The sequence below is a fragment of the Blastocystis hominis genome (assembly GCF_000151665.1).
Source record: "Blastocystis hominis, Singapore isolate B (sub-type 7) whole genome shotgun sequence assembly, scaffold_0".
NCBI lineage: Eukaryota > Bigyra > Opalinata > Blastocystidae > Blastocystis > Blastocystis hominis.
The window spans coordinates 90,081-117,658 of record NW_013171815.1 but is presented as its reverse complement, the minus strand read 5'-3'; the positions used below and the strand labels follow the sequence as shown (position 1 = coordinate 117,658).

Sequence of the window (27,578 nt, the reverse complement as noted above, 5' to 3'; positions counted from 1 at the left end):
AGGTCTCACAGGACGCAGGACGCGATCCGGTCGCTCGGATCGCTCGGATCGCTCGGATCGACTGCATCTCCCTGGACGAAGCATTCGTTCGGAACGCTCCTGCATGTCGAGCCCCTCCGGTTTGTCCGGTTTCTCCAGTTTCTCCGGTTTCTCGGATCGCTCGGATCGCTCGGATCGCTCAGATCGCTCGGATCGTTCGGATCGCGCAGAGGCGGGTCGATGGCCTTTGCGAATCATCGGAGAAGGCGATGGATCCGCTTCGAAGCTTCGCTCGTGCGGAGAAAAACGCGAATAGGGAACGGCTGCGAACGAGGAGGGGCCCCGAGGGGGCATGTAGGAGGGAGACGAGGCGTCGGGGAGCGAAGAGCGAGGCGCGCTGAAGTAATCGGAACGATGGAAGGGAGAGGCAGAGGGGGTATAACGGTCATGGAAGTAGGAATCGGGGGGATAGGCTGCAGAGGCGCGAGTTGAAGAAGAGTCCATGGCTAGATCCCCAAAAGACATGAAAGGACCGGAAGAGATGAACGGGTCATAATGGGATTCATCTCTAGGCGACCTATCGAGCTAAAATTAAATTATAAAAACATACACAGATCTTGGACGTGGATAAAACCTTCCGACAGAAGATTGAGAAAACTATACCTAAAAACAGCCAATAAAGCTAACATCACTCTGTGCAGAAGGATGAGGGCATTCATTATTATATGTGCTATAACCAGGGGTAAAGTAAGATTTGGAACCGTCGAAAGAAAGTGGCGAATTAACAACTAGCGATTCAGCAAAGGATGGACGTCCTTGCATTTGATAAAATGGGGAAGCTCTACAAGGAATAGTGCCTAATTAAAACAAGTACTGGGATCCTCCAGAGACTGCAGAGGCGGAGCGAGGTCCTCCAGCAAAAACGATTGATGGATTTATTCCCATCATTTGAGTGTTACCTTCAAAAAAAGACACTCAAAATATATACCTTCATGCGATCTGAGCTCTGATTCTGTATATAAATTTGACATAGAATTTTTTCTCAGATAACAATTATCACTTGATGAAATAGTTCTCGAATAGTTTAAAAATGTATAGTATGGGACTTCACTTAAATCAATAAAAGTCGTCAACATCAAATATTATTTGGGAATTTCCCGCCCTTTTTTCTTATTCCTTTCACCCAAATTACTCAATATACATTCTAGAGTAGTGTTTGTCAAAGGAAACAATCGGAAATTTGTAAACATTTCACAATCTCACATTTCACTCATTGGTTTATATACAGATGTGCCTTTGGACCCTCGAGCGCTTTTGTTCATAAACTGATTATATTCTCTATTCATCACATCTCCCACTTATGACGACTTTACGATCCTACTACCGAACTGGATTGCCCGTTTGCTTAGAGACTTACAAAAGGACAGGTTTAGCAATGAAGAAACGTTTCGCAAGATCAGCTTGTCTCCCTCGCCCCTCGGAATCGAAAAATCTACTATCTGCTCATTAGTTTCACTCCATTCCATTACACAATCGAAACACGTATTTCGAAGATAGTCGCTCACATCCTCATCCAGGAAAGGTGTTCTCATCTCTCTTCCGAACTCAGAAATGCATCGATCGTCTCTCCCCTATGAGTTAGACGACTTTCCAAAATCGACCAGGTTTCGAATCCACAAACGGCTCCAGTCCTTCGTCATTTCTTCCCAGCTGGCTTTTCTACCTCCATTCGTGAAGGCGGTTTGGTACCTCACATACCCTCCGCACAATTCATCCGCTCCGATTCCAGAGAAGAGGACCTTGGATTGGAGGGAATATTCGTGGAATTGGCAGGAAAGACCCACGTCGTTACAAGTTCGCGCAACGGGTGGAATTGGACGCTGGGATTGTGCAGCGTTGTGTGGCTGATGTTCCTTGTGGTTTTCAGTGGCAGCATTGGTTTTGGTTTCGGTTTCGGTTTCGTGTCTGGTTTCGTTTTCGATATCGTGTCGGGTTTCGGTTTCGATTTCGTGTCGGGTTTCGGTTTCGGTTTCGGTTTCGGTTTCGGTTTCGGTTTCGGTTTCGGTTTCGGTTTCGGTTTCGGTTTCGGTTTCGGTTTCGGTTTCGGTTTCGGTTTCGGTTTCGGTTTCGGTTTCGGTTTCGGTTTCGGTTTCGGTTTCGGTTTCGGTTTCGGTTTCGGTTTCGGTTTCGGTTTCGGTTTCGGTTTCGGTTTCGGTTTCGGTTTCGGTTTCGGTTTCGGTTTCGGTTTCGGTTTCGGTTTCGTGTCGGGTGTTCGTTTCGATTTCATTTTCGTACTGTGCTTTTCGTGTTGTTTCACAATGGATTCCATCTGGATAGCAATCCAATGGGATCGTGTGACATGGGCATTCGATCGTTCTCTAAAATCAATTGAATGCTTCAGCACAACCCGTGGTTTGGTGGGATTTGCCCGGTTATATTCCGCGGTTTTTCGTTGTACACGAATGCAGCATTTGGAACACATCTGCATTCTACACCCCTCCTCGCGGCTATTGCGACAGTTGCGAGTTTTGCACTTGTCAGCAGAGGGAGTTGGGAGTGTACAAGATTCGACTGGATCGCTGGTCAGTCGTTGCTCGTTTGAAGCTTGATCCAGCTCCAACAATTGTTGCTTGATCTCTTCATTCCATTGCAGACATCGGCCCCTGCCTCGCGACAGAAACCAGTAACAACAGCCGATTTGGAAGTCCATTTGCGAAAATCCTGGCTAGAAGTGAGCGGAACTTGGAGCGAAAAACCGAGACGAAGTCGAGTATTTCGTGTTCGTGTTGCATCACTTCTTCGTTTGCTACGTTGATTTCCACGAATCGGAATTGTTGCTCAGGGTATAATTGTTGAATATCCGCAAACGACCGCACTATATCGAATTCGAACACTAGAACCACGCGCTGTGTATCGATCCGGGTACAATTCTCGCAATTGTCGAAGAGACTGCGATTCGATCGCTTCGACCTTCGATCCAAACGAGATATTCGCGAGCTCGATGACACAAGAAATGTGAAGCGACTGCAGCACGCGACACAGCACGCAGACGAGGATCGAGCAGTCGATTCCTCCTGAGAACATCACACACACAGCGCGAGTCGCAGGTAGGGAAGCGATCGTAGACACTCTTCGCCTTATGCTTTGCTCTAGTAGCGATAAAAGCGTTTCCGCTGCGCTGAGACGCTGCGGCGGTGAGCAATTCGTGTCGACGTGAAGAGTCGAGAGAGGGAGATTGAAGGGAAGGAGGTCTACGAAGAGGGAGGATGAAGAGAAATCGATTGAGTAAATGCCTAATGGAGCAATGTCCATCGTGGCGAAACAGGTGGGGTTGAGCTCGTTTTCGTAGATTGCTTTACGAGCTGCGGGAGAAAAGGTGACAGCAGGGTGGGGAGGAGGAAGAGGACGTGTATCGCGAGGAAGACAACTGGCAATGACTATGGAATCTCCCAAATCACAAATTCGGAGGAGAAGCGAGCGCCTACCCGCAGCATCCCTCCCAAAATAGATTTTATGCTCTGTTTTCTGTGATTTAGATGAAGGATAAAGGCAAACACGATAATATATAAAAGCCCAAGGACCCTTGATTCTTTTTAGGATGCTGTAAATGTCTCCTTCATTATTTAATAAACGAAAAACAGCTTCAGTGTCACTTTCACCAGGGAGGATCTACGGCGAAGATACATTGCACCTCTACTTCAATTCCATCATACACTTCTCCATTCCATAGGAAAACATCACCATCGGGGTGGATCAATGGTTGCTTGCAAATTGCGGATCCCTGCATATGCAAAACGGATCCTAAAAAGTGGATCGATTCATTTTCCAATGCTAATTGTTCAAAGGAATCGGGTCCTCGATTCCGTATACTCTTGGCAATTTCATTCACTTCCTTCAGGTCCTGCTCTCTCGTCCCTCCGGATACCGTAATAAGCGCTCCTATTCCGCACATACGAATGATTGTAAACAAACACCCCACATAAACTTAGAAATATGAACATTTGGAACGGGCTCCGTCTTTATCGGTCTCTGGCCATTCCCGGGCATCAGTCCTGCAGTCGGTGTGGCTCCAGCTCCGGAATCAACTCTCTGCAAGGGCGTAAAAGTAGCAGCGACCTGGAAGACGTGTCCATCATAATCCATGATGGATCCCATGGTAACCAGACAAGGAATCTCGATCTACATCTCATTCGTCGCAAAGCTGCTCACCGAAGTAGCGGGATTTTTAATGGGGCAAACGAACGATCGCATCATTTGGTGCTGCGCGTTGACGAGCTGACTGTACTCGCTCCAGAAAAGCGAGAGGTCGGACGGAGAGATGATATCGAAGAAGGACAGCTGATTAAGCTGCTCCATGGATTCGAACTGGAAGAGCTTCATAAAGAAGCTGTTGCCTTTGAGCAACTTGCCCGAGTTGATCTGAACGATGAGACACGGCATGCTGTTGTTCATCCAGATGCCTTTATAATCGATTCCGTTGCGACGCACGCTGCGACTCATTTCCTTCACCGCACGCTTGTTCACTTCGGTGCTGTCGCACGGGAAGTCGCCTGCCGTCGGAGCGTCGCCTTGGGCGTTCATTGGATACATGACGCAAGGCTTGTCCGCAGAATCGACGGTGATCCCGGTGGCGCCGAGCGAGGCGTGATTGACCTCGCCCTGGAGGAAGTGGTTGTCGTCTTCGTCCGAAAGAACTTCGTCTTCTCCGCCAATTCCATCGGCCAAGAGATTACTGACATCTGGAGGTGAAAAGTATAGAGAAGATGGGTACAGCCGAGATGGGTGTTTAGACGGTCTCGTTCCTTAATTAAATCGCGCATGTATGTTACAGCAGATTCCAAGGTGGAAACTTTGTCGCTCTTATGAGGAATGTTGGCCTTCTATGAGTAGTAGAAGGAGAAACAATTGTACATCCAGAATTTCCTTCAAATCATCCACACATTTGTTGATATTGCGGACTCGTTTCTTTTCTGCCTCGTTGTGATTCTGTTTGCGCTGAATCTCCTTAATAGGGTTATAATCCCTACAAAATTAAAGGAAACAAGCCTTTGAAGTACATAGGCGTCAAATCGATAGAAGGAATCTCTTCATCCATTTTAGCATCGCCAGTCAGTCCAGAATTTCCTGAAGTAAAACTAACGACGTTTCTACCAGAATGACCAAGGGAGCGCCCTTTGCGTCTTCCCTTATACCCCTCTTCTTCGTAGTCAGAATTACTCATGGAAATGCAGTCTCGGTGAAAAACCAGAAGAATAGTATTCTCAAAAAGAGATATCTGCAAAAATGATTTTAACAAACAAATGCTAAATCGTTCTTTGCCTTTTAGAAGGAAGGTCATCATCAGGACTACCTACAGTTTTACTAGAAATGAAGTAGGACTATCGCTGCCATCTGCATCTTCCTCCGAATCTTCTTTCACCAATTCTTTCAGGGCCTCTGCGTCCTTCTCTTTATCGCTTTCATCTTCAGACTGTAGAGAGAACGGGTCGTCACTACATCACACGCATCAGGTAGCCCCACCTCGAATCGTCTTCGTCCACCTCATTTCCCTTTCCTCCCTCTACAAATTACCGATCGTCCCATCCTCTACGTCGAATTCGGTTTTCCCGAATGACTTCCTTGCTGTATCTACATTCGATTCATCCAATCAAATCGACTCTTCCAGACACGCTCGTTCTTCCCGCGCCACCATCGTGAACTATCCATCACCGCACTCCACCAACCACACATCGTACTGCTTTTGAGTACTCGTTTTGACCATGAAATCGAACGTGCCTCCTCCCAACCGGTCCAGATTCATCCTACAATTCACGCTTCAGAGAGAAGGGAACGCGATCACGTCTTCGTGCGGAATATAATGCACGTTGGACGACGTGGCGATCACCAGACCCGGTCTGCAAGGCACCAAGTAGGAAGGAGAGGTCTATTGGAAAGGCAAACAAACAGCGCAAAACTCCATGATAGCATTTAACAAAGCTTGTTCTCGAGTTGCTGATGAAAAACGAGGAGTCGGGCTTAATGACCTTTAAGTGAGATAGAAAGCAAAGCAAGTGAACAGAAAACGTGAATTTGGTTTTGAGGATTGTAATGAAGATGGAGTAGTCCTTTCCTTTGATTTTGCGCTTCTTGTCTGTGAAATAGGTTTCCTTCGGAGTACTCGTGTCCAACGTCAGACACACGCAATCTAACTTGCGTTTCCCCAACTATCTTGATAGAAATGGAAAACGAATACAATCAGAGGGGACTTGAGTGCGACCACCGTGTTTGACACTTGCTTCATTTCGAGAGAACCGATATTGATAATATTTCGGATACTACGGGAGGAGGACATGGCAAAACTACTTTGAATAGTCAATTCGGATCTGTCTGGATGATGAGTCCAGATAAAAGCAAGTATCACAAAATGCGATAGAAAACTTGCCTTTCGGAACCATTGCAGATATGTTTGTCATGACAAAAAACGCGTCATCTACAGTCATACTAGGAACCAAGCAATACAATTCTCTCTGGCTTCTGTGACACGAACCGAGCCGTCTAGAAATGACGCAATTCCAAAATAACGCACCGCGACTGTTCAAGTCATCTTCGATCGCTTCAGCAAGGCAAATAAACCGATTGATGCTTTCGGGGTGTTCCTTTGCGAGAATCACCAAATCTTTCAAACAGTGCCGACCCCGTAACTTCTCCTCGATTTGTGCGATGCTTCGATCGATATTTAGGTTCTGCATGACGTTTTAAAAAGAGTACCCTGTCTGCCCGCAGGAGAGCCAAATAATGTGTGCCAACAAACAACCAACAGATCTTCTGAACTGAGCAAACGCGCGTGAAAGGTAAAACGCATCATAATTATGCAGGCTGCGTGTAGTTTTCGGGGAAGAGCCCGACCTCTCCATTCAATCGTCCTTCCCACCATCCGCTCGGATCCTTGCGAATCACTTCAATGCGATCTCCCTCGTTGAACGACAGCTCACCCTCCTCCTCCGCCTCCAACGCATACATCGCGACCACATAGCTCCGTTTTCCGGGCGCAGGCAGCGGTTTCTTGGGAGCTCTGCGCGATTCATACGCGCCGTTATCATAATCCTCGCTGCTTCGACGTCTCTCCCGCGGGACGTCCTTGAAGTCCGTCACTCGGGGGATCTCCAAATTGCGGGGTTCGGGGAGATCGAGCTCGGGAGCCTGGTAGGTGGACTCGATGTTTTCGCCCTCCTGAATTCGATTGATCACGTCGTCAATGTCGTATGTGACCGCGCCTACAGTGTCCTCGCCCAGATTGTTGCAGATCTCCGCCATGGCTTCGTATTGGCGCTTCACTAAGTACATTTCGCAGGTGATGAGCGTGGCGTTCTCGATGCGGAGAATGGAAGAGCCGATGTCGATTAGTTCTTGAAAACGCTCCTCCAGATAGGCGGTGTGCTCGTCGAGCATCTCTTTGTCGTGCTCCGCCTTCCGGCGGAAACGATCCGCCTTCTCCGCATCGCCTTTCCGCTCGAAGGTGGAGCACTTTTGACGATGGGAGTCATAGTCGGTGATAATGTGTTCGCGTGTTTTCACGACCTTCCCGACTTGCGCAAACTCGTTCTTTAATAAACGGTCGATGCGGTTGATGATACGAGTACGAAGAATACAGCACAGAGCTCTTCGCGTGTAGTTGTATTCAGCCTGGAGCACCGTATCAAGGTTCATGACAGTGTCCTTATAAGATTCCATATCATCCGAGGAGGTTCCCGCAGAGTTAGTGAACCGTTTCAGTTCATTTGCTAGTTTTCTGTTCGTATCGCACCAGCTCTCGATGTTACCGATTAAGGCAATGCACTGGTTGTTGAAAAGAGATAGATTTTTTTCAACATCAGAAAACTGACGATGCAAGATATCAAAGGTGGCATCAGACGTGACATCGGCTTTGCCTACCGTTCAAGCAAATTAGAAGCTCTACCGATCGCTACCTTCATCTGCTGAGTCAAACGTCTCTTTGACGTTTTCAGAGCTTTCATAATGCCGGACATGGCTGAGATAATATTTCGTAAAACAAAGAATGACAGTACTCGGATTGTATGATTCCCGTGGTTATTTTACCTACACACAATTCACCAGTTTAACAAGGAACGCAGCAACAGGGAGGAGAATTTTATCCTCATGACCACAAAAAAGGGGTACTGGAATATTACGCATAGTCTAGACAATTACATGTATTTCGAACGTGATGAGAACAGATATTGATTGTAGGTTTGCTTAAACATAGAGATATTCAAAATAATCGTATTGAAGTGAATACGAGCATCATTCCACTTTTCTAGAGACATCTAATTCGAGTTCAGTGTATTGCATATACTTGAAATAGAACAACCATGACAGTTTTAAGGTTAAATACTTTGAGATCATCCCTTGGAACACTGTTATGATAATGGCTCAGTGGAGTGTTCTGCCATCATTTCTGAACGTACCACATGTAGGTGAATACCATACATGGATCTGGATGACTAAGTCCTTTGAGTTAATAATGACTTGAGATGTGAGAGAAAATAAGATTCATTCGATTTGTAAATACTAATTGCACACTCATATTGAAGTTAGTGTACCCAGACCCACACTCAGTTCAGAACACATGGTAGAATGCCATGAATATATAATATAAATGTGTGGCATACTCGTTTACACAGCTATCTGAAATGAAAACAGGTTGAGTGTACACATCGTATAGAACACTTCACAAACCGCATAAAAATAGCATAACCGGTCACATCCAATGGTAGCATAGCATATTGTCAAAATACTGTAAACCACAACTGACACAATACGTGTGGTAATGTTTCGACGTTAATGAATAACGCAAAATGCACTGCCCATGCAGAAAAGATCAAATGATACATTTGCACACAAAAACGTGTTAGGACAAATGGATAAGGTGTTGACAAAGCGAGCTGGTTTAAAGTGTATTTCAATTTGACAAATAAAGGGTTTGTACAAAATAGGAAAATCGGGTCTTCTAGCTCCATTCCACTCTAGTTGCATTGTTCTCAAATGGTGGCATAAAGCAGAAGTGATTTCCATCGCAACAACTGCTAGCAAACAACGAATGGTCGCAACATCAGTGATTACCATACAGTGATCCACAACCCTATAATAATCAAAGGCATTTGTATAACACTGATTCAAAATAACCGCGGCAGAAACTGTGGTTAAAGGGGAAACCGAAAAGTGGTAACAATAAAAAAAAACTTAGTTCGACCAGATGCTTGCGGTGGCTCTTAAGCAGTCATTTAGACAGTCAGCTATGCTGGCTGGTTCTTTGAATGGAAGTGTTGCTAAGTCTACTTTTACTCGCCTCTTTTCCGAGTATAAGAAGGTCCGTGCGGCTATCGATGGAAACGAAGCTGCGGCGTCTTCTGCTTACAATGTGAGCGATGCTGCAATTTTGTATCCCATTTCTCCCTCTTCCCCTATGGGAGAGCATGCCGACGCATGGGCGGTGAAGGGAAGAAAGAACATTTTTGGAAACGTTCTGAAAGTGACCGAAATGCAGTCTGAAGGAGGTGCCGCCGGAGCCTTGCATGGCGCTCTTGTGGGAGGTCTTCTGGGAACAACGTTCACCTCTTCTCAGGGCATGATGCTGATGATTCCCAACATGTATCGTATTGCTGGAGGACTGCTGCCCGCCGTCATTCACGTGGCTTCTCGTGTGGTTTCTAAGCAGGCTCTGTCGCTGCTGTGCGAGCACTCTGATGTGATGGCTACGAGACAAACTGGATTTGCGATTCTTTCCTCGCACTGTGTCCAGGAGGCACACGATCTCGCGCTGGTGGCCCACCTGTCTGCTATCACCACGAGCCTTCCTTTCCTGCATTTCTTCGATGGCTGGAGAGTTTCTCACGAGGTGAACTCTATTGATACGATTCCGTGCGACGAGGTGGCCAAGATTTATCCCTACGAAGATGCGAACATTTTCCGCAAGCGAGCCTTGAATCCGAATCACCCGTATCAGCGCGGAATTGCTCAGTCTCAGGATATCTACATGCAGAACTGCATCGTGGCTCAGCCGTTCTATGACGCTGCTCCCGAGAAGATTCAGGCGGCGATGGACAAGGTGGCGAGCATCACGGGTCGTCAGTACCATCTGTTCGACTATGCTGGAGCTCCCGACGCGGACCGTGTGATCGTGGTGATGGGTGCTGGAACCACGGTGGAGGAAACGGTGAACTACTTGAACAAGCATGGAGAGAAGGTGGGTGTGGTGAAGGTGCACCTGTTCCGTCCCTTCTCGCAGAAGCACTTGGACGCGGCGATCCCCAAGACGGTGAAGAGTGTGTGCGTGCTGGATCGTTGCCGAGAGGACGGAGCTCCCGGAGAGCCTCTGTACCTGGATGTGGTGGCTTCGATGAACCAGCTGAAGCGTCCGGTGACGATCGTGGGAGGCCAGATGGGTCTGGGAGGCAAGGACTTCACTCCCGCGATGGTGAAGGCGGTGTTCGACAACCTGAAGAAGCCCGAGCCCAAGAACCGCTTCACGGTGGGTGTGAACGACGATCTGTGCCACTCGTCTCTGGAGTACGGCGAGCCGCTGCCGACGCTGCCCGATGATGTGAAGCAGTGCATCTTCTGGGGTTACGGATCGGACGGAACGGTGGGTTCGTCGCACGATGCGGTGAAGCTGATTGTGAAGAACACCGACTTCAACGCGCAGGCGTACTCCGTGTACGATGCGCACAAGTCGGGCGGTCTGACGGTGTCCCACGTGCGTGTGGGCAAGGAGCCGATCCAGTCGGAGTACCTGGTGCAGCAGGCGGACTACGTCGCTTGCCACAACAGCACCTACGTGCGCAAGTTCCACATGGTGAACCAGCTGAAGGAGGGCGGAATCTTCGTTCTGAACTCGCCCTGGAACACGCTGGAGGAGCTGGAGAAGAACCTGCCCAACCATCTGAAGCGCGATCTGGCCAACAAGAAGGCCCAGTTCTACAACATCGATGCTACTGGCGTGGCGCAGAGCGTGGGTCTGAAGCAGCGCATCAACATGATCATGCAGAGCGTGTTCTTCAACCTCTGCCCGATCCTGCCTGAGGGTCGCGCTCCCAAGCTGCTGGAGAAGGACATCGCTGTGCGCTTCGGCTCGAAGGGCCAGCAGGTCGTGGACATGAACCTGAACGCCGTGAAGCAGTCGCTGAGCAACCTGCACAAGATCGAGGTGCCCGCCGCGTGGGCGAACCTGCCTGACGACGCTCCGAAGGTGTGGCCCGCGGGCACTCCGGAGTTCCTGCAGACGCTGTACCCCGCGCTGTACATGGAGGCGGACAAGGTGCCGGTGTCCAAGTTCGTGTCCGGAGGCGTGCAGCCCGCCGGAACCTCCAAGTACGAGAAGCGCGGCATCGCCACGCAGGTGCCCGTGTGGGACCCCTCGAAGTGCACGCAGTGCAACCAGTGCGCGACGCTGTGCACGCACGTGTGCATCCGTCCGTTCCTGATGGACGCGGAGGAGTCGAAGCGCGCTCCCGAGACCTTCAAGATGATCCCCGCCGTGGGCGACGAGCTGAAGGGTCTGAACTACCGCATCCAGGTGTCGCCAATGGACTGCACGTCGTGCGAGGTGTGCTCGGTGAACTGCCCGACGAACGCGCTGACGATGACCAACTTCCGCGATGTGCAGGAGGTGGAGAGCAAGAACTGGGACTTCGCGATGACGGTGAAGAACAAGGGCGACCTGGTGGACAAGACCACGGTGAAGGGCTGCGCCTTCCAGCTGCCCATGCTGGAGTTCCCCGGAGCCTGCGCGGGCTGCGGAGAGACGCAGTCGGTGCGCATTCTGACGCAGCTGTTCGGCAAGCGCCTGATGGTGGCGAACGCGATGGGCTGCTCGCGTGTGTGGGGAGGCACCTTCTGCTCGAACCCGTACACGGTGAACGAGCGCGGCCAGGGTCCCGCCTGGGGCTCCTCGCTGTTCGAGGATAACGCCGAGTTCGGCTTCGGTATGATGACCTCCACGCTGATCAAGCGACGCAACCTGGCGACGCGCGTGCAGCGCATCCTGAAGGACGACTCCATCCCCAAGAGCAAGGAGCTCTGCGCCAACCTGCAGACCTGGCTGGAGAACCCGCGCGATGCGGACAAGTGCGAGGTGTGCTACGACAACTGCGTGGCGCTGCTGGCCAACGAGAAGAAGAACCACAAGGAGCTGGAGCTGCTGGAGGAGGTGATCGACGTGATGCCCAAGCTGACGCAGTGGGTGGTCGGAGGCGACGGCTGGGCCTACGATATCGGCTACGGAGGCGTGGACCACGTGCTCGCCCAGGGCGACGATATCAACGTGCTGGTCCTGGACACGGAGATGTACGCCAACACGGGAGGCCAGCAGTCGAAGGCCACGCAGATGTCCGCGGTGGCGAAGTTCGCTGCGGGCGGCAAGCCGCTGATGAAGAAGGATCTGGGCCGCATGGCGATGCAGTACAAGAACGTGTACGTGGCGTCGATCGCGGTGGCCGCGGACCCGCGCCAGGCCATCAAGGCGATCGTGGAGGCCGAGAGCTACGACGGACCTTCGCTGGTGATCAACTACTCGCCGTGCATGCAGCACGGAATGCCCGCCTCGACGGGAATGTCCTGCATGGCGCAGGAGGCCGAGAAGGCGGTGTCTTCGGGCTACTGGCCGCTGTACCGCTACGATCCGCGCCGCGCGGAGAAGGGCGAGAACCCGTTCCAGCTGGATTTCAAGAAGATTAAGACGGACGTGGGCGACTTCCTGAAGGGAGAAAACCGATTCACGACGCTGGACAAGAGCCTGCCGGATGTGGCGACGTCGCTGCACGCCACGCTGAAGCAGCAGCTGATCGAGAGACACGAGGATAGAGTGCGCATGGCCATGTCGGATAAACAATTGTATAAATATCTCCAGAAGAAGTTCGAGAAGAAGTAAGCTTGCTTATTTTGTGTGTCCGTTTATCGTAATTAATGCGTTGTTTGTTGAAACAAGCAGTTGGTGGATTATTTTAACAGATTGGAAAGTGTAGGTGAGACATCTAGAAATGGAACAAGAGAATAGAGGGAATACTGGTAATTGTTTTCCGTTGAACTTTGTGGAAAGGAGGGTAATAGTTATAGAGATCACCTTCTTTTCTACGATGATTGACATTTTGAAGATTTGGAATATCTAAATACTATCAGTATTCAGTATTCAGAACTACTCTCTAATGTCACTGTACTGGGGGATTGGAAACATCCTTCATAATAGTCAATGGACGTTAGATTTGGAAGATCTACAAAGCAAATCATTTCAAATGATCTCAATCATACTTCGCATTATCAATGAGGTTGAATCATCATCATCTCTTCCAGCAAGTGCTTTATAACCGAGTTGAATGGATTGTAATGATGGAAGATCTACATCACTCATTTCATTCGAATTTATTCAATACTTTCAATTATTGTTGATAAGGAATAATTGAATGCCCGATCACCTAATGTAATAAACTGTAGATTTGGAAGATCTATGCATCATTCAACAATTCAATATCAAATCAATACCTCGAATCACAAACGAATTATGATAGAAACTGTGTGAGACGTAATAATAACTTCTATTGGAATTGCTGTTACTCAAATATGAATAGCTATAGGAATTTGATTGGTAATATGAACCAATAATAATACTTTTCAACAAAGGTAAATTCTTCAATTCAAAGTCCCCAGCAAAATCACTGAAACTGAAATCACCAATTTGAATAAATTCCAATGATTCACAATTCAATATGTGGAATGATTTCGATTCATCATCTCCATTACTATTCTTTTTCTGAGTAAATGAATTCTTGCCGATTTTGATCGTTTTCAATTGATTCAATCCATCGATTTTGAATGTTTGCACTGATCCAAAACAATCATCGCCGATTTCGATTGATTCCAGAGAAATCAAATTGGATAGATTCATCAATTCAGTATTACAAAAAGAGTTACTCTCTATCTTTAAACTCTTTAATCTGCTCAATCCATTCAATTCAAATAGTTTCAACGATTTAAAGCATTCATCGCCGATTTCGATTGATTCCAGAGAAATCAAATTGGATAGATTCATCAATTGGGAATTACCGAATGCAGCATCACCTATTTTAATGGATTGTAGATTTGGAAGATCTAATCATTACACATGCATTATAATATCAATACCTCGAATTAGAATTGAACAGGAATAGAAGTTATACCAATACTTTTCACTGCTGTACATGTAATCATAATAGTTGTTTTTGTTTCCAATTTGAATGGATTGCAATTGTGGTAGATTCTTCAATTCAAAGTCTCCTCCAAAATCACTGAAACTATATTGTCCAATTTCAATAGATTCCAATGATTCACAATTCAGTATGCAGAGCGATTTCGATTTATTGTCTCCATTACTATTCTTTTTCTGCGTAAATGAATTCTTGCCGATTTTGATAGTTTTCAATCGATTCAATCCCTTCAATTCAAATGATTTCACTGATCCTAAACATCCATCGCCGATTTCGATTGATCGAAGCCAGTTAAATTGATTCAAATGAAGTTTATTAAACTCATTACAAGAATTGGAACTTATCACTAAGTCATTCACCTTATTATCAATGACTATCAATTCTTCATTCTTACTAATTGTAATTTTGTCGCCTATTACATCATCTGTTTCATTCTTCATCTCTTCCGGTTTCTTATTCCTCAATACGCTTCGAATACTTTCTTGCAATCCTTTCATATACCATCCTTCATACAAATCGGTTCCCTTTATCTCTTCACCGCAGTTCCATTCACTTTCACGAATAGCTGTTCCATTGTTTTCATCAATCAAATATCCGAGTCCATGTCTTAAAAATGTTCCTCGCATCTCACAATATCCTCCAATATAAACAGGAATTCGATTCCACATCTCCAAATTATCATTCACTACATATTCGATCATTTGGTTACTATCTGCATCAAACTCACGAATGACTTGGACCAATTTATCCTTTTCCCAATATCCCTCAAGCTTCTCTTTGCCACTTTCCATATCATATTCAATTCCATGTCCATGGCGATTCATTTCTTTATCAAATCCGCCTCGATAAATCACTATTTCAGCATTCACGTTACTTTCTGCATCATTTCTCACTTCGTATTTATTATCATTCATTTCAGGCTTCACTGTACATCGAATTGTCATTATCAACCCTTCTTTCGTATTCTCAATCATTCTTCGATTTCCATCTTCTCCAAATATCGAATTCCAGTTTTCTTTGTGCAATACTTTACCATCCCAATATTCAGTTATTTCTCCCTCTCGTTTTCCATTTTTCATTGTCCACGCTAAGTGTAAAATTCCATGCTTGAATAATTGGCAACGACCTTCAATCTTTCCATCTCTTAGTTCGCTCAACAAATACTCGTTTGAGTGTTTCCCTTGGTATGTTTGGATTTCATATTCTACCCCACCAATTTTGGTTCTTATTCGTTTATCACTTACATAATCACTCAGCAAATACCTTGATTCCTTTGTATGTTGTAATACGCCTATTTATCAAATCCAATTTTATATCAAACCGTTTAGATTCGTAACCATTACGTTATTTTGTCTTAATGCAAGGGTATTATCGCAAAATGATGAAAATGGATTGTAATGTGTCATTTTTCTTCATTTAAGATTTTCCGGATTAATGAGCTTTAATTTTGGTTATTAGTTGCAGCAAGCCTTTTTACGTGAATACAGCAATCAGCTATGTAAATACGAACGAGAGTATGTGATACTAGTCATTTATGTGTTCTTGAAATATACACGTATTTCTTCTTACTACTACAACATTATGGAATTAGAGCAACTCTAATAATCTTCGTTAGACTCCAGAATGGGTCATTATATCATTGTTTTGACTCTATTGCGCTCTATGACATATATTTAAGTAATAAATTCCAATCTCTTTTGACTATCCCAAATACCTTTTTAAATGCAACGACGATCGTTCATTGTGTTATTTGGTCATAGCAACATGTCAATATTCTATAGGATTCAGCTGAAACGTGTTTTTTTATAAAGTTATGTAATCTAACCCATTACTTGTATTCCTCTATTTTTCTGTGAATGCTATTCACAGAAAAAATAGCCAGTTTGTCCTATGGCTACTCCATTTTCGTTATTTGCGTTCTCCACCTCCTCGCAACTGTTTTTCACGTTTCTATGTTACCATCTCGCGAGATTTTTGATATTATGACTATAAATCCAATTTCCCTCCAAGTCCTTTCTTTCCCTCCATATGGCTTCTTTTCATCGTTATTGTTATCCGCATTGGGACAATGAGTAATTCCTTTTCTGCTGAAGATGTCCGTGATTTGCTATCCAAGATCTCCAAGTTAGAGGAGGTAGCTGTAACTCTTGCCAATTATTGCGTAGAATTATCGCTTAAAGCAAATGGAATTAGAAACAGAAATCGAAAAGCACAAGAAAACACGTCAGGATATGGAAAAGTGTATTATTAGATTTTATTTCTTGTTCAGTGAGAGGAGAGGTTGCAATTCTTGTGGAAGAGAAAATTCGGCTATGTGAGAAGGTTGGCGCTTTGACTGAGAGCTGCTCTTTAAAAGATCGCTCTTATGAGTACTCTGAAATTGCTCTCCAGTAACGCTTAGAGTTCTGAAAAAAGATTTGGACAAGAGACTGACAGAATTGAGGGTATTGGAGCATCGCTTTTCGGAAGAAAGCGAAGCATACAAAAAGAAAAGGTACTATCAATCCTCTTCCCTATTGTAGAGAATCTTTCCGCCAAGAGATCGACCAAATCAACGAGAAGATGGTTTCCCTTTTCTTAGGATGGTTGAAATTAGAGCTGTTTTTTCCATGGCTCGTCTCCACAAGACCTCTCCGTACCTTTGACCAATGAGCAAATACGGAATCACGAGCTGTATCGCATGGTCGTGAAAGAGAAGGAAGAACAGGACGAATCAATGAAATCGCTCAAAAAAGAATTCTCTGAGTTATCGGAATATTTGAATAAGCTGGAAAGCGGATATTCTCAGAGTCTTGAGTACATCAACCATTTGGAGGGGATTATTTCTCATGTATGCACTAAATGTGTTTTACCTATTTGTAGTGTGAGCAATGTAGCAAAGCGAGAGAAGAAGTGATGAGTTCATTTGTTTGTTCTATGAAATATGCAAATCGAAAATACAATTTTTTGTTTATCCTTTGTTCGAATATAATGCCATAGTAGAAGATATACCATATAAAACCACAGGAAAGGATCTCGTTCTTTTCTTTCTCCCATGCGTCAAACCCGTCTCAATAAAGTACGAGTAGCATGTTATTGTTAAATGTAGCCTTTCAATGCGTGAAGATAAGAATCTTAACAATGGATATGGCTTTATCGAATTTAAGTCAATCGAAGAATGCACAAAAGCGATCCAATATTGCAAGCGAGAAGCATTTTGCGGAGAGAGGTTGACGGCTAAAATGGCAAAAGATGCGATGAAAAGAGACGAAGAAGCAGAGAGTGGAGCAACGACGGATGACTCAAAGCCGATTTATTTAAAGGAATTCACTGATGAGGAGCTACATTCGAAATTACAGAAATTGGGAGAAGTAGCAAAGCGAAATCCTATTCAGGCGCAGCGTTTGTTGCAGCAGAACCCAAGTTTCTTGTATGCCTTGTTAGAAGCCGAGCATAAACTGGGAATGCTGACTACAGCAGTTCCCGGAATGGATTATTTGTTAGGAACGGAGTGATTGGGAATTTGTTTCAACAAACGCATCATGTATACTACTATTACATGACTACAATTTCGTTTCTGAATGGGCTTTCCCCTACTGTCAAGTCCATGTCGTGTCACTTACTTCTGTCATCCATGCAGGGAGCGTCATCTGGGTTCCACGTCCAATACCTGAGGTTGGAATGGCGTCAAAAATAGTTCCCTTGCGAATGTTCTCTTCTAATCGTCTTCTTTCTTCTCTTTGGTGCTTTTCATTCTGCGTTTTATAAAAAGTCAGGTATATATACCTCAGCTAGCTGTTGTTTCACCAAAAACACGCGTTGGTTCTCTTCTTCCTCCTTTTCTCTTTTTTCACGCACTAACAAATACGAGTTAGGTTTCCTATTTCAAATTGAAAGGATCAAAGGGAACTCGGGATCATATTCGTCGTCAATCCCAGAAAAGGACATAGAACTTGTCTCCTGGCCAGGGAAAAACAGGGACGGAGGATACGCCATCACATACAAAATCTTTGTTATCTCATGTCTTTCACTCCCTATCCCATTCAGGACGTGAATACTCCTGCGTATGCGCTAGATCTTTCCGTTTTCCGTGTAATTGTGTCGAGAGCTTTTCCTTAAGGATAGGAAAATTGTAAAGCGATGGTTGAAAGAGCCTCGAAGCAGAATCTGAAACTGCGTGTCCATGTGAAGGCAACTACCTTAGGATCAACTTTATGGAATAGACGCACAAGACGATCGAAGGAGCCAAAATCCAGCTAGAAGGAATTCCAGAGGAAGAACAAGCCATTATCGTGAGCACCATGGCGGAATTGAAGTTTTTCGCGGACAATGGATTTCAGGATATAACGTTTGCTTTCATTACTCTATATGAATGTAGTCTTGGAATCCCGTTTGGAACCCACCAGCTAAATGACCTAGCTGCCTACTCCCAGAAAGTCCGCAACCTGAATCTTCTTGTAGATCTCGAAGAGCACGTGTCTCTCCTCGAAGGCACGAAGGGCCACTACAATCTCTTCATCAAGATCGATACAGGGTATCATCGTGCCGGTATCGACGCTTCCGACTTCGATTCCATCATAAAACTGGCAACGCGAATCACTCAAAGCCCCAACTGTCATTTCCTGGGTCTCTACAGCCACGCTGGCCACTCCTACGACCAGCCCTCCATTGACGACGTCATTCGCGTAGCACGTGAAGAGCGAGGTTTCCTCAGCTTCCTCCTTTCCCTCTAGACGCGATGGCGCGCGTTCGCTCGGCTCTCGAAGAGAACGGGATCGCTGTGCCGATCGTTTCGTGCGGCTCGACGCCCGCGTGCTCGCTGAACGAGGACTGGACGGGCGTGAACGAGATCCACGCGGGGAATTATTGCTGCTACGACCGAATGCAGGTGGCGATCGGGAGCTGCGCGTCGGAACGGAACAACGCGGCACGATTACTGATGCGCGTGCTGTCGGTGTATCCGAGCCGGAATACGATTCTGACGGACGGAGGCGGGATTCCGCTGAGCAAAGATAAAGGCGGATTGGAGAATTGGGGGTCCGTGAGGGATCATCCGGAACTGTTCGTGGCGAAGTAGGGGCGGGGAGGAGGGTGGAGGATAGGCTGAGTCAGGAGCACGCGTTGCTGACGTCGAAGGAGCCGATCGATTACTCGAAGTATCCTGTGGGAACGGTGCTGGAGGTTCTGCCGAATCATTCATGCATGACGGCCGCGCAGCATAAGGAGTTCTTGATTGTGGAGGGGGATAAAGTGGTCGATAAGTGGATTCCTGCCAAGTTTTGGTGAAGTGTTTGTTGAAATCAAGTCTTTGGAGGGTGGTTGTCTCTTTTCATTCGTGATATACGTTTGTTCCGTGGTCTACAGATAATGCTGGAACCAATCTTCTTTTCTCGTTTTGATTCGACCTGTTTCAAGAAGAAAAACATTCACAGTTTTTTAGGATCGTAGCGTTTGAATGGACGACGCTTCTCTTTTCGGAAAAGGAGATTGGAAGGTAGATAGCACACACCAGAATGACAAGTTTATCGTCATTGCTGTGAATGTATCCTTTTGGTTTTCTGGGATGAGCTGTAGGACGAGCTATCGAAGGTAATTGATTCCTTTGACGGTAATACATATTATTCGTGGTTTTAGCAATAGTTGAGACTTTTGGCACGATTAAGAAAGTCGACAATACCGTATGAATGCAGGAGACTTTTCACTCTAGGATATTATGATGATAGACCATGAATTAATGGATCGAAAAGGAATTAATTCTTCGGAGTATTCTTGCATCTTTTCACTTTCCCAAAACCCAGATTCGAAGAATATGTATTTATTTTCGAGTGATCCAGCAAACAAAATCGTTTCCTTTCAGGGAACTCGCTCTGTGACCCTAAACGCAAGAGCAAATCGTGAAACGATGCAAGCGCGAAAAGCGATTTTCCGAATTCAAAACTCATCGGAGAGCTTGTACTCTTTTCACGGAATGCTCGATGCGTAGACCTACAATTCATTATATGCCAGAATCGGAGCGTCGAGAATTCACGAAGAGACTAAACGAAGAGCGTAGTAAAGTGGGTGACTGCGCTGTGGCTGATATCCAGAGAATCCGCGAGACCAAACTGAATGAAAGCAAAGAATTGGCGAACCGCGTAGCGATGCGCGAGCGCCAGATGCTTCGCGAAGAGGACAAAGACAAGATTCGGAACTTGGTCATTCGCTATCTGGGCGAACGGGAGTATTTATCGCTGAACGAGCTGGTGGAACTGATCAACGCGCCTCGAGTAGGTTCGGATGGGTCGATTGAATGCAGTTGTATATTCAGGATATTGTGAAGGAAGTCGCGCAGCTGCAGAAGAACGGAAGATACGTCAACAAGTACCACCTTCGTGACATGTACAGAGTCGGAATGAATCGAATGGTTGATCGTGTAGTTCAACACCACGCCCAAATCCACTTAGTCGTGTTTGTTTCAAACAGCTTTACACTCGCACTCGAAATAGCTGGCAGGTCTTGTCATCGCTCACAGACGCGATGTACAGCATTTTATCTTGCACGAAAATGTCCATGTCTAGCAGGATATCGGTGTGTCCGGACAGTTTATATAAATTGCGTCCTGTGCGGGCGTCCCAGACATACACGCACCCATCCAAACACCCTGTGACAAGCACGACGTTGTTGGGATGCCACACCATTCGAATCACGCCTCCGTTGTGCTTGATCTCCTGTCGAATTCGATTCGAATCGTAGTCATAAATGATCACAGTGCCGCACATGCTCGCCGAGGCCACCCAATTAAACTCGGGATTGAACCGCACGCTACACACGAACCCACGACAACGATCGCTACACTTCCACCGAGCAGTTTTCTTCCGGATTCTCGCTCTTGTGCTCGTATCCTCCCAGCACCTACACTCAATCGCTTTCCCTGCTCGCTACGCGGTGCGTCTTCACGTTCTCCAGCTTGACCGAGCCGTCGCGCGCGCCCGTAACGCAGAGCGTGGTCTGGACATGACACGCGCCATCCGACCCTACTTTGGGATGCACGTCGGCCGACACGATTCCGCCTTCGTGGAAGCGATGTCTATTCCATGATCCCCCTCCTGGTTCGAAAGCATACTCGCCTTCCTTGAACGTGTAGGCCAATTCGTGCGACTTCAGCTTCCAAACCTTCAGCGTGTTGTCCATCGAGCCGGTGAGCAGCAGCTGTCCGGAAGGATTGGTCACCGCGCACGTTACCGAGTCCGTGTGGCCGCAGAGCAGCTACATGCTCACCGCCTCCCTCGCCCTACAGGCAACGCGAATCCTTTGGGCAGGCTCCAACTCCAGATCGTGTAGTCATTGCCCGAAGCGAGCAGGACGTTGCTCTTCGAGTGCCAGCGAATCCATTCCAAATCTTCCGGTCCCTGGAGCGTCTTCAAGAGCTGTCCGTTGCTGCTCTTCCACACTTTGATGACGCCGTTCATATCCGCAGTCGCGAGATACTCACCTGTATAGCTGAACGCGATACTGCAAACGCTGTCTTGATGGCCGGTGAGGTGACAAGAGGAGACCGAAGGCGTTTCTTTATCAGAAAGTTGGAGCAAAAAGGCTTGCTCGTCCTGGCCTCCGGTAGCGAGCTGGAGAGGATGCATCGGGTTGAAAGCGACACAGAGCACGGAGTCTGTGTGTCCTTCAAAGGACTAATTCAAAGAAAGAGAGAAACAAAATATACACAAATCGAGTCACGCTTAATCTCACATTCGTCGCCTAAAAGTGCAGCGTCTTCAACTGGGTCGTCCACACTGTCTTGGTCATCTCCCATATTGTTGCCCTGTTCTTTCACTACTTAATCAGGTGATAATAGCAATTACACTCCTTCTCCGCCTTTTCTATAAATTCATCTGCATCCATCACTATCAATTCTATAGTATGAATGTAAGCAAACGAACGATACCATCATCATCCAAGTTAATGGCATCTTCCACGCCATCCATTTCTGCGTCCTCCATTACTAGTGAATGTTATCCATAACAAAAATAAAAACCTTCGATAAGGTCATTCACGTCCTCTTCTAAAGATTAACAAAAAGCAAAGAAAACTACGTTTGCCCGCATCTTCGACGTTCCCTCCCTTCTACATCTTATAAAAATAGCATTTTCTCTACAATTCTCATGGTAGAATAATGTCGGTTGTATTATAACAAAAAAAATAGCAAATTTGGAAAACGAACTTTGAGGCGTCGAAAATTATAAATAAACGAGTACTCGTACTTCACAGGGCACAATCAGGAATCAGAACTTTTTCGTGAGCGTGTCTTGAAGCCAAATAAACTTGCAGAATCATCTGAATTTAAATCGATAGGCTCAATAAGATTCTACAAAAGACTCAGTGCAGCATGACTTACATGTCTTCGGCAATAGGTCAATCCGCAAGTGGCAGCGAGCGTTGCGAAGGAGAGTGTATAAAGCATAAACTTCTCGATTCCGGGAGCCATGATTCTGAGAGAGAGAAATAGGCTTGGGTGTTGAAGTAAGGTTTCAAACCCCCTCTTTCAAAGACAACGTGGCCGAGTGGTTAAGGCGTTAGCCTGCTAAGTTAATGGGATTTTCCCGCGCGTGTTCGAATCACGTCGTTGTCGTTTTTTTCTATATTTGTTATTATGAATTGAATACTTATTATTATTATTATTTTTATTATCATATTGAATAGTGTTAAAGTAAGAACACTCTCTTTTGCAGGAAAAATGAAATCATCAACGAAAGAAATATGACTGTAGAAAAGAGAGTAAATGTTTATCAACAAGAGTATCCACACACCTTTAGATACAAATACTAGCTGACTTCCATGGTTTATGCCTCACTACCCTTTTCCTTTTCCGTTTCCTTTTCCGTTTCCTCCTTGGTCTCAACAATTCCCTTCTCTTCCTCAATTCCTTCTTCTGCCTTCATTTCTTCACCTTTCTTACCTTCCTGACTCTCGCCTGCTTCCTTCACCTCGACTTTGGGTTCCTCCTCCACCTTCTCCTTGAGAACATCCTCAAAATCCTTCAAATCGAACTCCTCCACATTCACGCCAATCTCCTCCTTATAGTTTTGCAAGATCGAGTCAATGTCCACTCCCTCGTCCAGCGGGAGATTCTCCTCCGCTGCATCCTCCGCCTTGTGCGCATCTGTTCCCAACTGCTTCAGCTCGTTCTCCAGCTTCGAGATCTCGTTCACATAGTCGTGGTTCTCGCTGTCTGCCGACTTTCGAGGCTCCGACGAGAGTCGCTTGGCCGACCGCGAATGCCCCACAACGAAAGCGTCCGTGGGCTGCATGCTCACCATGCGGCCCTCCTTCCGCTTCAGCACTTCGCTCCACAGCGCGGACGACTCCTTCATGATCAGTCCTTCGTACGGATCCTCCATCAGCTCCGTGGCTTCCGCGGGGGAGAACGCGCACGCCACGCTCAGCTCCTCCCAGTTCTTGGTCTGATCCAGCTCCTTCGCCGCCAGATTCAGCTTGAACAGCTTGACGAAGCCGGTGTAGAACTGGGCGCGGAAGAGCGTCGTCGAGGTTTGCCGCGCGGTGCGATGGCGCAGCCGGAGAAACACGTTGCCGTGGAGCACCACGTCGGGCGAAAACGTCACCGAGGCGCCGGCGTTGACCGGGGAGATCGCGCCGCTCTTCACCAGACTGGAGTACACGAGCTTGTTCTGGTTGTAGATCTGCGTGGAAACGGGGAAACGCGCCTACTTCCAGGAACGGCGCGCAGGATCCGTTCTCGACGTCGGGCAGCGCGGAGATCGTGACGGAGGTCAGCAGAAGCGCGTCGGCGGAAGGACGGACGTTCTGCAGCAAACTGTCGAAGTACTGCAGGTAGCGGAGCTGCGAGGGACACATAACGCTCTCCGAAAGCCCGCGGCGACTCAGGCAGAGAGCCAAGGCTTCCTGGGGCGAGCTGGACCAGCCCATCCAGGTGAGAATGCAGGCGCAGAGAAGCATCGTGCGACCTTTGCCGTCCTGCAGGGAAGAAGAGAGAGGAGAGGATACGTAGCAGTGAATGATGGCGATGTTTTCGGGGTTTTCGGAGAGCCAGGTTTCCACGTTCGTGCAGATTTTGATGAGCAAACCCAGCGCAGGGGCAGGATAGCCGGTGAAGTCGTAATTGACCACCTAGATGGCACAAATTCAGAAAAACGAACATGGTCGTGGAATAGATAGGTATCGTAGGTCTCTTCTGCGAGGTTAAACAACATATAACGATTTGGGTAACAGGTTTCGAGATAGTAAGCAATCGAATCTGCTTTGTTCAGCGTAGTTTCTACTTTCTTTGTCTTCGGGTTTCCAGGAAAACCCATAGCTACAATGAACTGAAAGTCCCTCTCATACCCACTAGATTCGGTGTGATAAGTGTCATATCTTCGGGAGGTCGGATATTGTCTCGAATAAAGGCGTTTGCGGTGTCATTCACTAAACTCAAACTGAATCCACAACCATACGTTGATCCGTCTTCGCCTGAAGCGTGTTCATCGACTAAAAATAGAATCCAAAAGACATAAGCATACTTCCTCCAACACGGTTTTTCCAGCAGATAGTAGCGTAGTCGCCTTCTCTTTCGCCGATTCAATCCACTTAGAGAACATTGTCGCAATTTGCCAAAAGAATGATATTATCCAAAAAACAAAACTATTTTGGGAGGGTGGAGTTGACCAAAAACGAGTGATTGAACCATTACTATGGATCACAGTCACAAACCAGGATCACTGAAGCAAGTAAACAAGCTACACAAGCATTCCGGTACCTCCAAACGTGCAAAGAAAATCCGACAGGGAGGACGAGTGGAAAACGTCCTCGCTCCGTTGTTCCGAGACAAGTAGATTCAACTGCCATTTTGTTAATGTCAAAGAGTTCACGGAAAGAAAGATCGTGCAAATCTGCAGAAGCAGATCCGAGAAAAGAAAAGAAAGGAGTTCTTGGAAAAGAAAAAAAGCGGTATTTCACTGTCTTCTGTAAATTAGGTCTAGGAGCTGGAAGTGCCTTTCCCTCTGTGGTGGCTTTAATTCCTCTTGGAGAAAACGCCGACACTCGCTCGATCCTGCAGAAAGTAATCGACAACTGCTCCGATTGCGACATTCACTACTCTTCCCTCGGTAATGTACGCAAGACGCTTTTCATTTGAAAATCACAGAACGGTATATCGCAGCCAGTGACGATTGTATTGAAGAAATTCAAGCGTCGTCTGACTTTTCTCTGCTGCACTCAAAATCTGGAGAACGTCCTCGATTCCTGCAAAGTCGCCGACTTCTGCGTGTTTCTGACCAGCGTGGACGGCGGCGAGGAGCAGGCGATGAACCCCCAAGCCGACCTGCTTCTCACCAGTCTCCGAAACCAAGGCCTGCCGAGCAGCATGGGTCTGATTCAGAACCTGGACTCGCTCAACGCGAAGCAGAGCGCGGCGATGCGGAAGTACGCGACGCGTCTGCTGCAATCCGAGCTGGGCGTGGACGTGAAAGTGTTCGACGACCAGCACGTGGACCAGCTGCTTCGCGCTCTCTGCGACAGCGTGCCCGCCCCGCTCTTCTGGCGGCAAATGCGCTCCTATTTACTCGCCGAAGAGGTGGAGGTGCGCGACGGCGGTCTGGCCGCAGCCGGGAGCCCGGTGGCGGATCTGAGCGTGCGTGGCTATCTGCACGGCGTGCCGTTGAGTCTGTACGACCGCATCCACATCACGGGCGAAGGCTCGCACACGATCCGGTGCATCCGGATCCTCCCCGATCCCTCGCCGCTGAAGCAGAGCCACGGCGAGGCGGCCGTGCCGCAGGAATGGGTCCCCGATCAGAACCGAATCCACCCCATCGAGGAGGAAAACCCGGTCGATCCGAACAGCGTGGAGGCGCCGCACTGGGCAATTCCGGATGTGGGGGAGAACGGCGCGGCGGCGACGGCGGACAACACGGAGGCGATCTGGCGCGAAGTGGTGGGCGACGAGCTGTACGAAGACGAGGAAGATCGGCACGCGCACGAAGCGCTGATGGCGCTGGACCAAGAAATGGCGCTGGACGACGAGATGAGCGAGCAGGAAGACTTCGAGGTGGAGGACTACGAGGACTTCAACCGGCAGAACAAGCAGCGGAACCGCGTGGTGATGACAGGTTTGCTAGAGGGCTGCGTTTCGCGTAGAGGAGGAGCGAAAGGAGGACGAGGAGGCCTACTGGGAATCGCCGGACGAGACGGAAGTGCCCTACGACCAGCCCGCGCGGTTCCGCTTCCTGAAGTACCGCGGCCTGCAGAGCTTCCGCAACTCCCCGTGGGACCCGAAGGAGAATCTGCCGGTGGAGTACGCGTCGCTGTACCAGTTCGAAGACTACGCGGCGCTGCTGCGGACGCTGAGCGAGGAGCAGGAGGAGCGGAAGGCGGCGGGGTGCGACTGGGAGCACGAGCTGGAGGACGGGACGCTGACGCACGACCCGATGATCGAGCCGGGGAGCTACGTGGAGATCGTGATCGCCGACGTCTCGCGCGCGTGGATGGAGAGGCGGCCGACCGGACTGCCGGTGGTGTGCAGCGCGCTGCTGCCGCACGAGGAGAAACTGACCGTGATGCACGGGTCGATCCAGCGGTCGTCGACGTGGTACCCGCAGACGGTGAAGTCGAGAGATCTGCTGGTGGCGCACATGGGGTTCCGGCACTTCCTGATCCACCCGCTCTTCGCGGACGTGGGGCTCAAGTGCGATAAGAGCAAGTACATCAAGTATCTGCCTCCGACAGGGTTCTTCAACTGCACGTTCTACGCGCCGATGAGCTATCGGCCGTGCCCGCTGCTGCTGTTCAAGCCGAGGCAGTCGATGGAGGAGGACCTCGCGCTGGTGGCCATCGGGCAGCTCACCAAGGCGGCAACGGACGACATCGTGCTGAAGAAGGTCGTGCTGACGGGCACGCCGTTCAAGGTGAAGAGAAAGCTGGCGACGGTGCGGCACATGTTCTTGGATCCCAAGGATATCTTTGTAAGGGAAGGGAGGGGCGGTGAGTTGTAGTGGTTCAAGCCGATCGAGCTGCACACGAAGCTGGGGCTGGTGGGACACATCCGCGAACCTCTGGGAACGCACGGGTACATGAAGTGCATTTTCAACGAGCAGCTGTCGATGCAGGACGAAGTTCGCCTGGCGCTGTATAAGCGAATCTATCCTCACAAGGCGAGCGAGGAGGAGAAACAAACGTTTGTTTAGAATTAGGATTTGTTTGTTTCTGTTTGTTGTTAATACATTTATGGATGGATAGGTGGGATGGATGGATAGCATCAATCGATGAAATGAATGGGATGGATAGCATCAATCGATAAGATCGATGGTGAGAAATGGGTCGTGTCGCTCGAATTCACATTGAAGAATTCGTGTTTCAGCATCATCGAAGCCTGCGTGATCATCAATCATCCACATACACAGCTGTGTCCAACAACAAACA

At 47.7% G+C, this 27,578-nt stretch overlaps 10 protein-coding genes; 4 read left to right on the top strand and 6 right to left on the bottom strand.

The window, feature by feature from the left end:
- Window positions 1-1,337: 1,337 nt before the first annotated feature.
- GSBLH_T00000024001 (Asparagine synthetase) lies at window positions 1,338-1,679 on the bottom strand (the record flags this gene model as incomplete). The annotated part of the gene is made up of 2 exons (XM_013038153.1): window positions 1,338-1,610; window positions 1,641-1,679. The coding sequence occupies 2 exons, from the start codon at window positions 1,677-1,679 to the stop codon at window positions 1,338-1,340; spliced, it is 312 nt and encodes a 103-aa protein (XP_012893607.1).
- A 1,138-nt stretch (window positions 1,680-2,817) lies between these two features.
- GSBLH_T00000023001 (uncharacterized protein) lies at window positions 2,818-5,217 on the bottom strand (the record flags this gene model as incomplete). XM_013038152.1 has 8 exons in its annotated part: window positions 5,037-5,217; window positions 4,891-5,002; window positions 4,751-4,859; window positions 4,189-4,718; window positions 3,930-4,158; window positions 3,677-3,894; window positions 3,535-3,648; window positions 2,818-3,504 (listed from the first exon to the last, which is right to left on the bottom strand). Exons 1-8 carry the CDS (start codon window positions 5,072-5,074, stop codon window positions 2,818-2,820), a joined length of 2,037 nt encoding a protein of 678 aa, XP_012893606.1. The 5' UTR covers window positions 5,075-5,217.
- Window positions 5,218-5,282: 65 nt separating this feature from the next.
- Window positions 5,283-6,259, bottom strand: GSBLH_T00000022001 (uncharacterized protein; the record flags this gene model as incomplete). The annotated part of the gene is made up of 10 exons (XM_013038151.1): window positions 5,283-5,329; window positions 5,359-5,471; window positions 5,500-5,539; window positions 5,570-5,607; window positions 5,637-5,677; window positions 5,708-5,780; window positions 5,811-5,902; window positions 5,934-6,002; window positions 6,036-6,182; window positions 6,212-6,259. The coding sequence occupies 10 exons, from the start codon at window positions 6,257-6,259 to the stop codon at window positions 5,283-5,285; spliced, it is 708 nt and encodes a 235-aa protein (XP_012893605.1).
- Window positions 6,260-6,825: 566 nt separating this feature from the next.
- On the bottom strand, window positions 6,826-7,999 carry GSBLH_T00000021001 (uncharacterized protein; the record flags this gene model as incomplete). XM_013038150.1 has 2 exons in its annotated part: window positions 7,916-7,999; window positions 6,826-7,886 (listed from the first exon to the last, which is right to left on the bottom strand). The coding sequence occupies exons 1-2, from the start codon at window positions 7,971-7,973 to the stop codon at window positions 6,826-6,828; spliced, it is 1,119 nt and encodes a 372-aa protein (XP_012893604.1). The 5' UTR covers window positions 7,974-7,999.
- Window positions 8,000-9,211: 1,212 nt separating this feature from the next.
- Window positions 9,212-12,920, top strand: GSBLH_T00000020001 (Pyruvate:Ferredoxin (flavodoxin) Oxidoreductase (PFO); the record flags this gene model as incomplete). XM_013038149.1 has 1 exon in its annotated part: window positions 9,212-12,920. One exon carries the CDS (start codon window positions 9,212-9,214, stop codon window positions 12,881-12,883), a length of 3,672 nt encoding a protein of 1,223 aa, XP_012893603.1. The 3' UTR covers window positions 12,884-12,920.
- A 3,340-nt stretch (window positions 12,921-16,260) lies between these two features.
- On the top strand, window positions 16,261-17,893 carry GSBLH_T00006004001 (uncharacterized protein; the record flags this gene model as incomplete). Its single annotated transcript, XM_013038148.1, has 10 exons — window positions 16,261-16,326; window positions 16,358-16,433; window positions 16,462-16,561; window positions 16,594-16,686; window positions 16,715-16,757; window positions 16,789-17,022; window positions 17,069-17,250; window positions 17,281-17,601; window positions 17,676-17,846; window positions 17,869-17,893. 10 exons carry the CDS (start codon window positions 16,261-16,263, stop codon window positions 17,891-17,893), a joined length of 1,311 nt encoding a protein of 436 aa, XP_012893602.1.
- Window positions 17,894-18,190: 297 nt separating this feature from the next.
- On the top strand, window positions 18,191-19,248 carry GSBLH_T00000019001 (uncharacterized protein; the record flags this gene model as incomplete). XM_013038147.1 has 3 exons in its annotated part: window positions 18,191-18,519; window positions 18,550-18,875; window positions 18,905-19,248. Exons 1-3 carry the CDS (start codon window positions 18,473-18,475, stop codon window positions 19,246-19,248), a joined length of 717 nt encoding a protein of 238 aa, XP_012893601.1. The 5' UTR covers window positions 18,191-18,472.
- Window positions 19,249-20,634: 1,386 nt separating this feature from the next.
- Window positions 20,635-22,268, bottom strand: GSBLH_T00000018001 (uncharacterized protein). XM_013038146.1 has 7 exons: window positions 22,238-22,268; window positions 22,180-22,206; window positions 22,090-22,146; window positions 22,007-22,057; window positions 21,868-21,977; window positions 21,446-21,835; window positions 20,635-21,416 (listed from the first exon to the last, which is right to left on the bottom strand). Exons 3-7 carry the CDS (start codon window positions 22,142-22,144, stop codon window positions 21,069-21,071), a joined length of 954 nt encoding a protein of 317 aa, XP_012893600.1. The 5' UTR covers window positions 22,145-22,146; window positions 22,180-22,206; window positions 22,238-22,268; the 3' UTR covers window positions 20,635-21,068.
- A 676-nt stretch (window positions 22,269-22,944) lies between these two features.
- GSBLH_T00000017001 (uncharacterized protein) lies at window positions 22,945-24,766 on the bottom strand. XM_013038145.1 has 3 exons: window positions 24,617-24,766; window positions 24,320-24,587; window positions 22,945-24,290 (listed from the first exon to the last, which is right to left on the bottom strand). The coding sequence occupies exons 2-3, from the start codon at window positions 24,473-24,475 to the stop codon at window positions 23,241-23,243; spliced, it is 1,206 nt and encodes a 401-aa protein (XP_012893599.1). The 5' UTR covers window positions 24,476-24,587; window positions 24,617-24,766; the 3' UTR covers window positions 22,945-23,240.
- Window positions 24,767-26,587: 1,821 nt separating this feature from the next.
- On the top strand, window positions 26,588-27,343 carry GSBLH_T00000016001 (uncharacterized protein; the record flags this gene model as incomplete). Its single annotated transcript, XM_013038144.1, has 2 exons — window positions 26,588-27,121; window positions 27,152-27,343. The coding sequence occupies 2 exons, from the start codon at window positions 26,588-26,590 to the stop codon at window positions 27,341-27,343; spliced, it is 726 nt and encodes a 241-aa protein (XP_012893598.1).
- Between the last annotated feature and the right edge of the window lie 235 nt (window positions 27,344-27,578).

What these genes read in the sequence shown, in the direction of transcription:
- GSBLH_T00000017001 (XM_013038145.1), bottom strand. Translation starts at nt 24,475, where the DNA reads ATGGGTTTTCCTGGAAACCCGAAGACAAAGAAAGTAGAAACTACGCTG. An exon ending in CCTATCTATTCCACGACCAT is followed by an intron (nt 24,291 to 24,319) that starts GTTCGTTTTTCT and finishes TGTGCCATCTAG; the next exon opens with GTGGTCAATTACGACTTCAC.
- GSBLH_T00000018001 (XM_013038146.1), bottom strand. Translation starts at nt 22,144, where the DNA reads ATGGAGGACGCAGAAATGGATGGCGTGGAAGATGCCATTAACTTGGAT. An exon ending in CATTAACTTGGATGATGATG is followed by an intron (nt 22,058 to 22,089) that starts GTATCGTTCGTT and finishes TTCATACTATAG; the next exon opens with AATTGATAGTGATGGATGCA. An exon ending in AGAAAAGGCGGAGAAGGAGT is followed by an intron (nt 21,978 to 22,006) that starts GTAATTGCTATT and finishes CTGATTAAGTAG; the next exon opens with TGAAAGAACAGGGCAACAAT.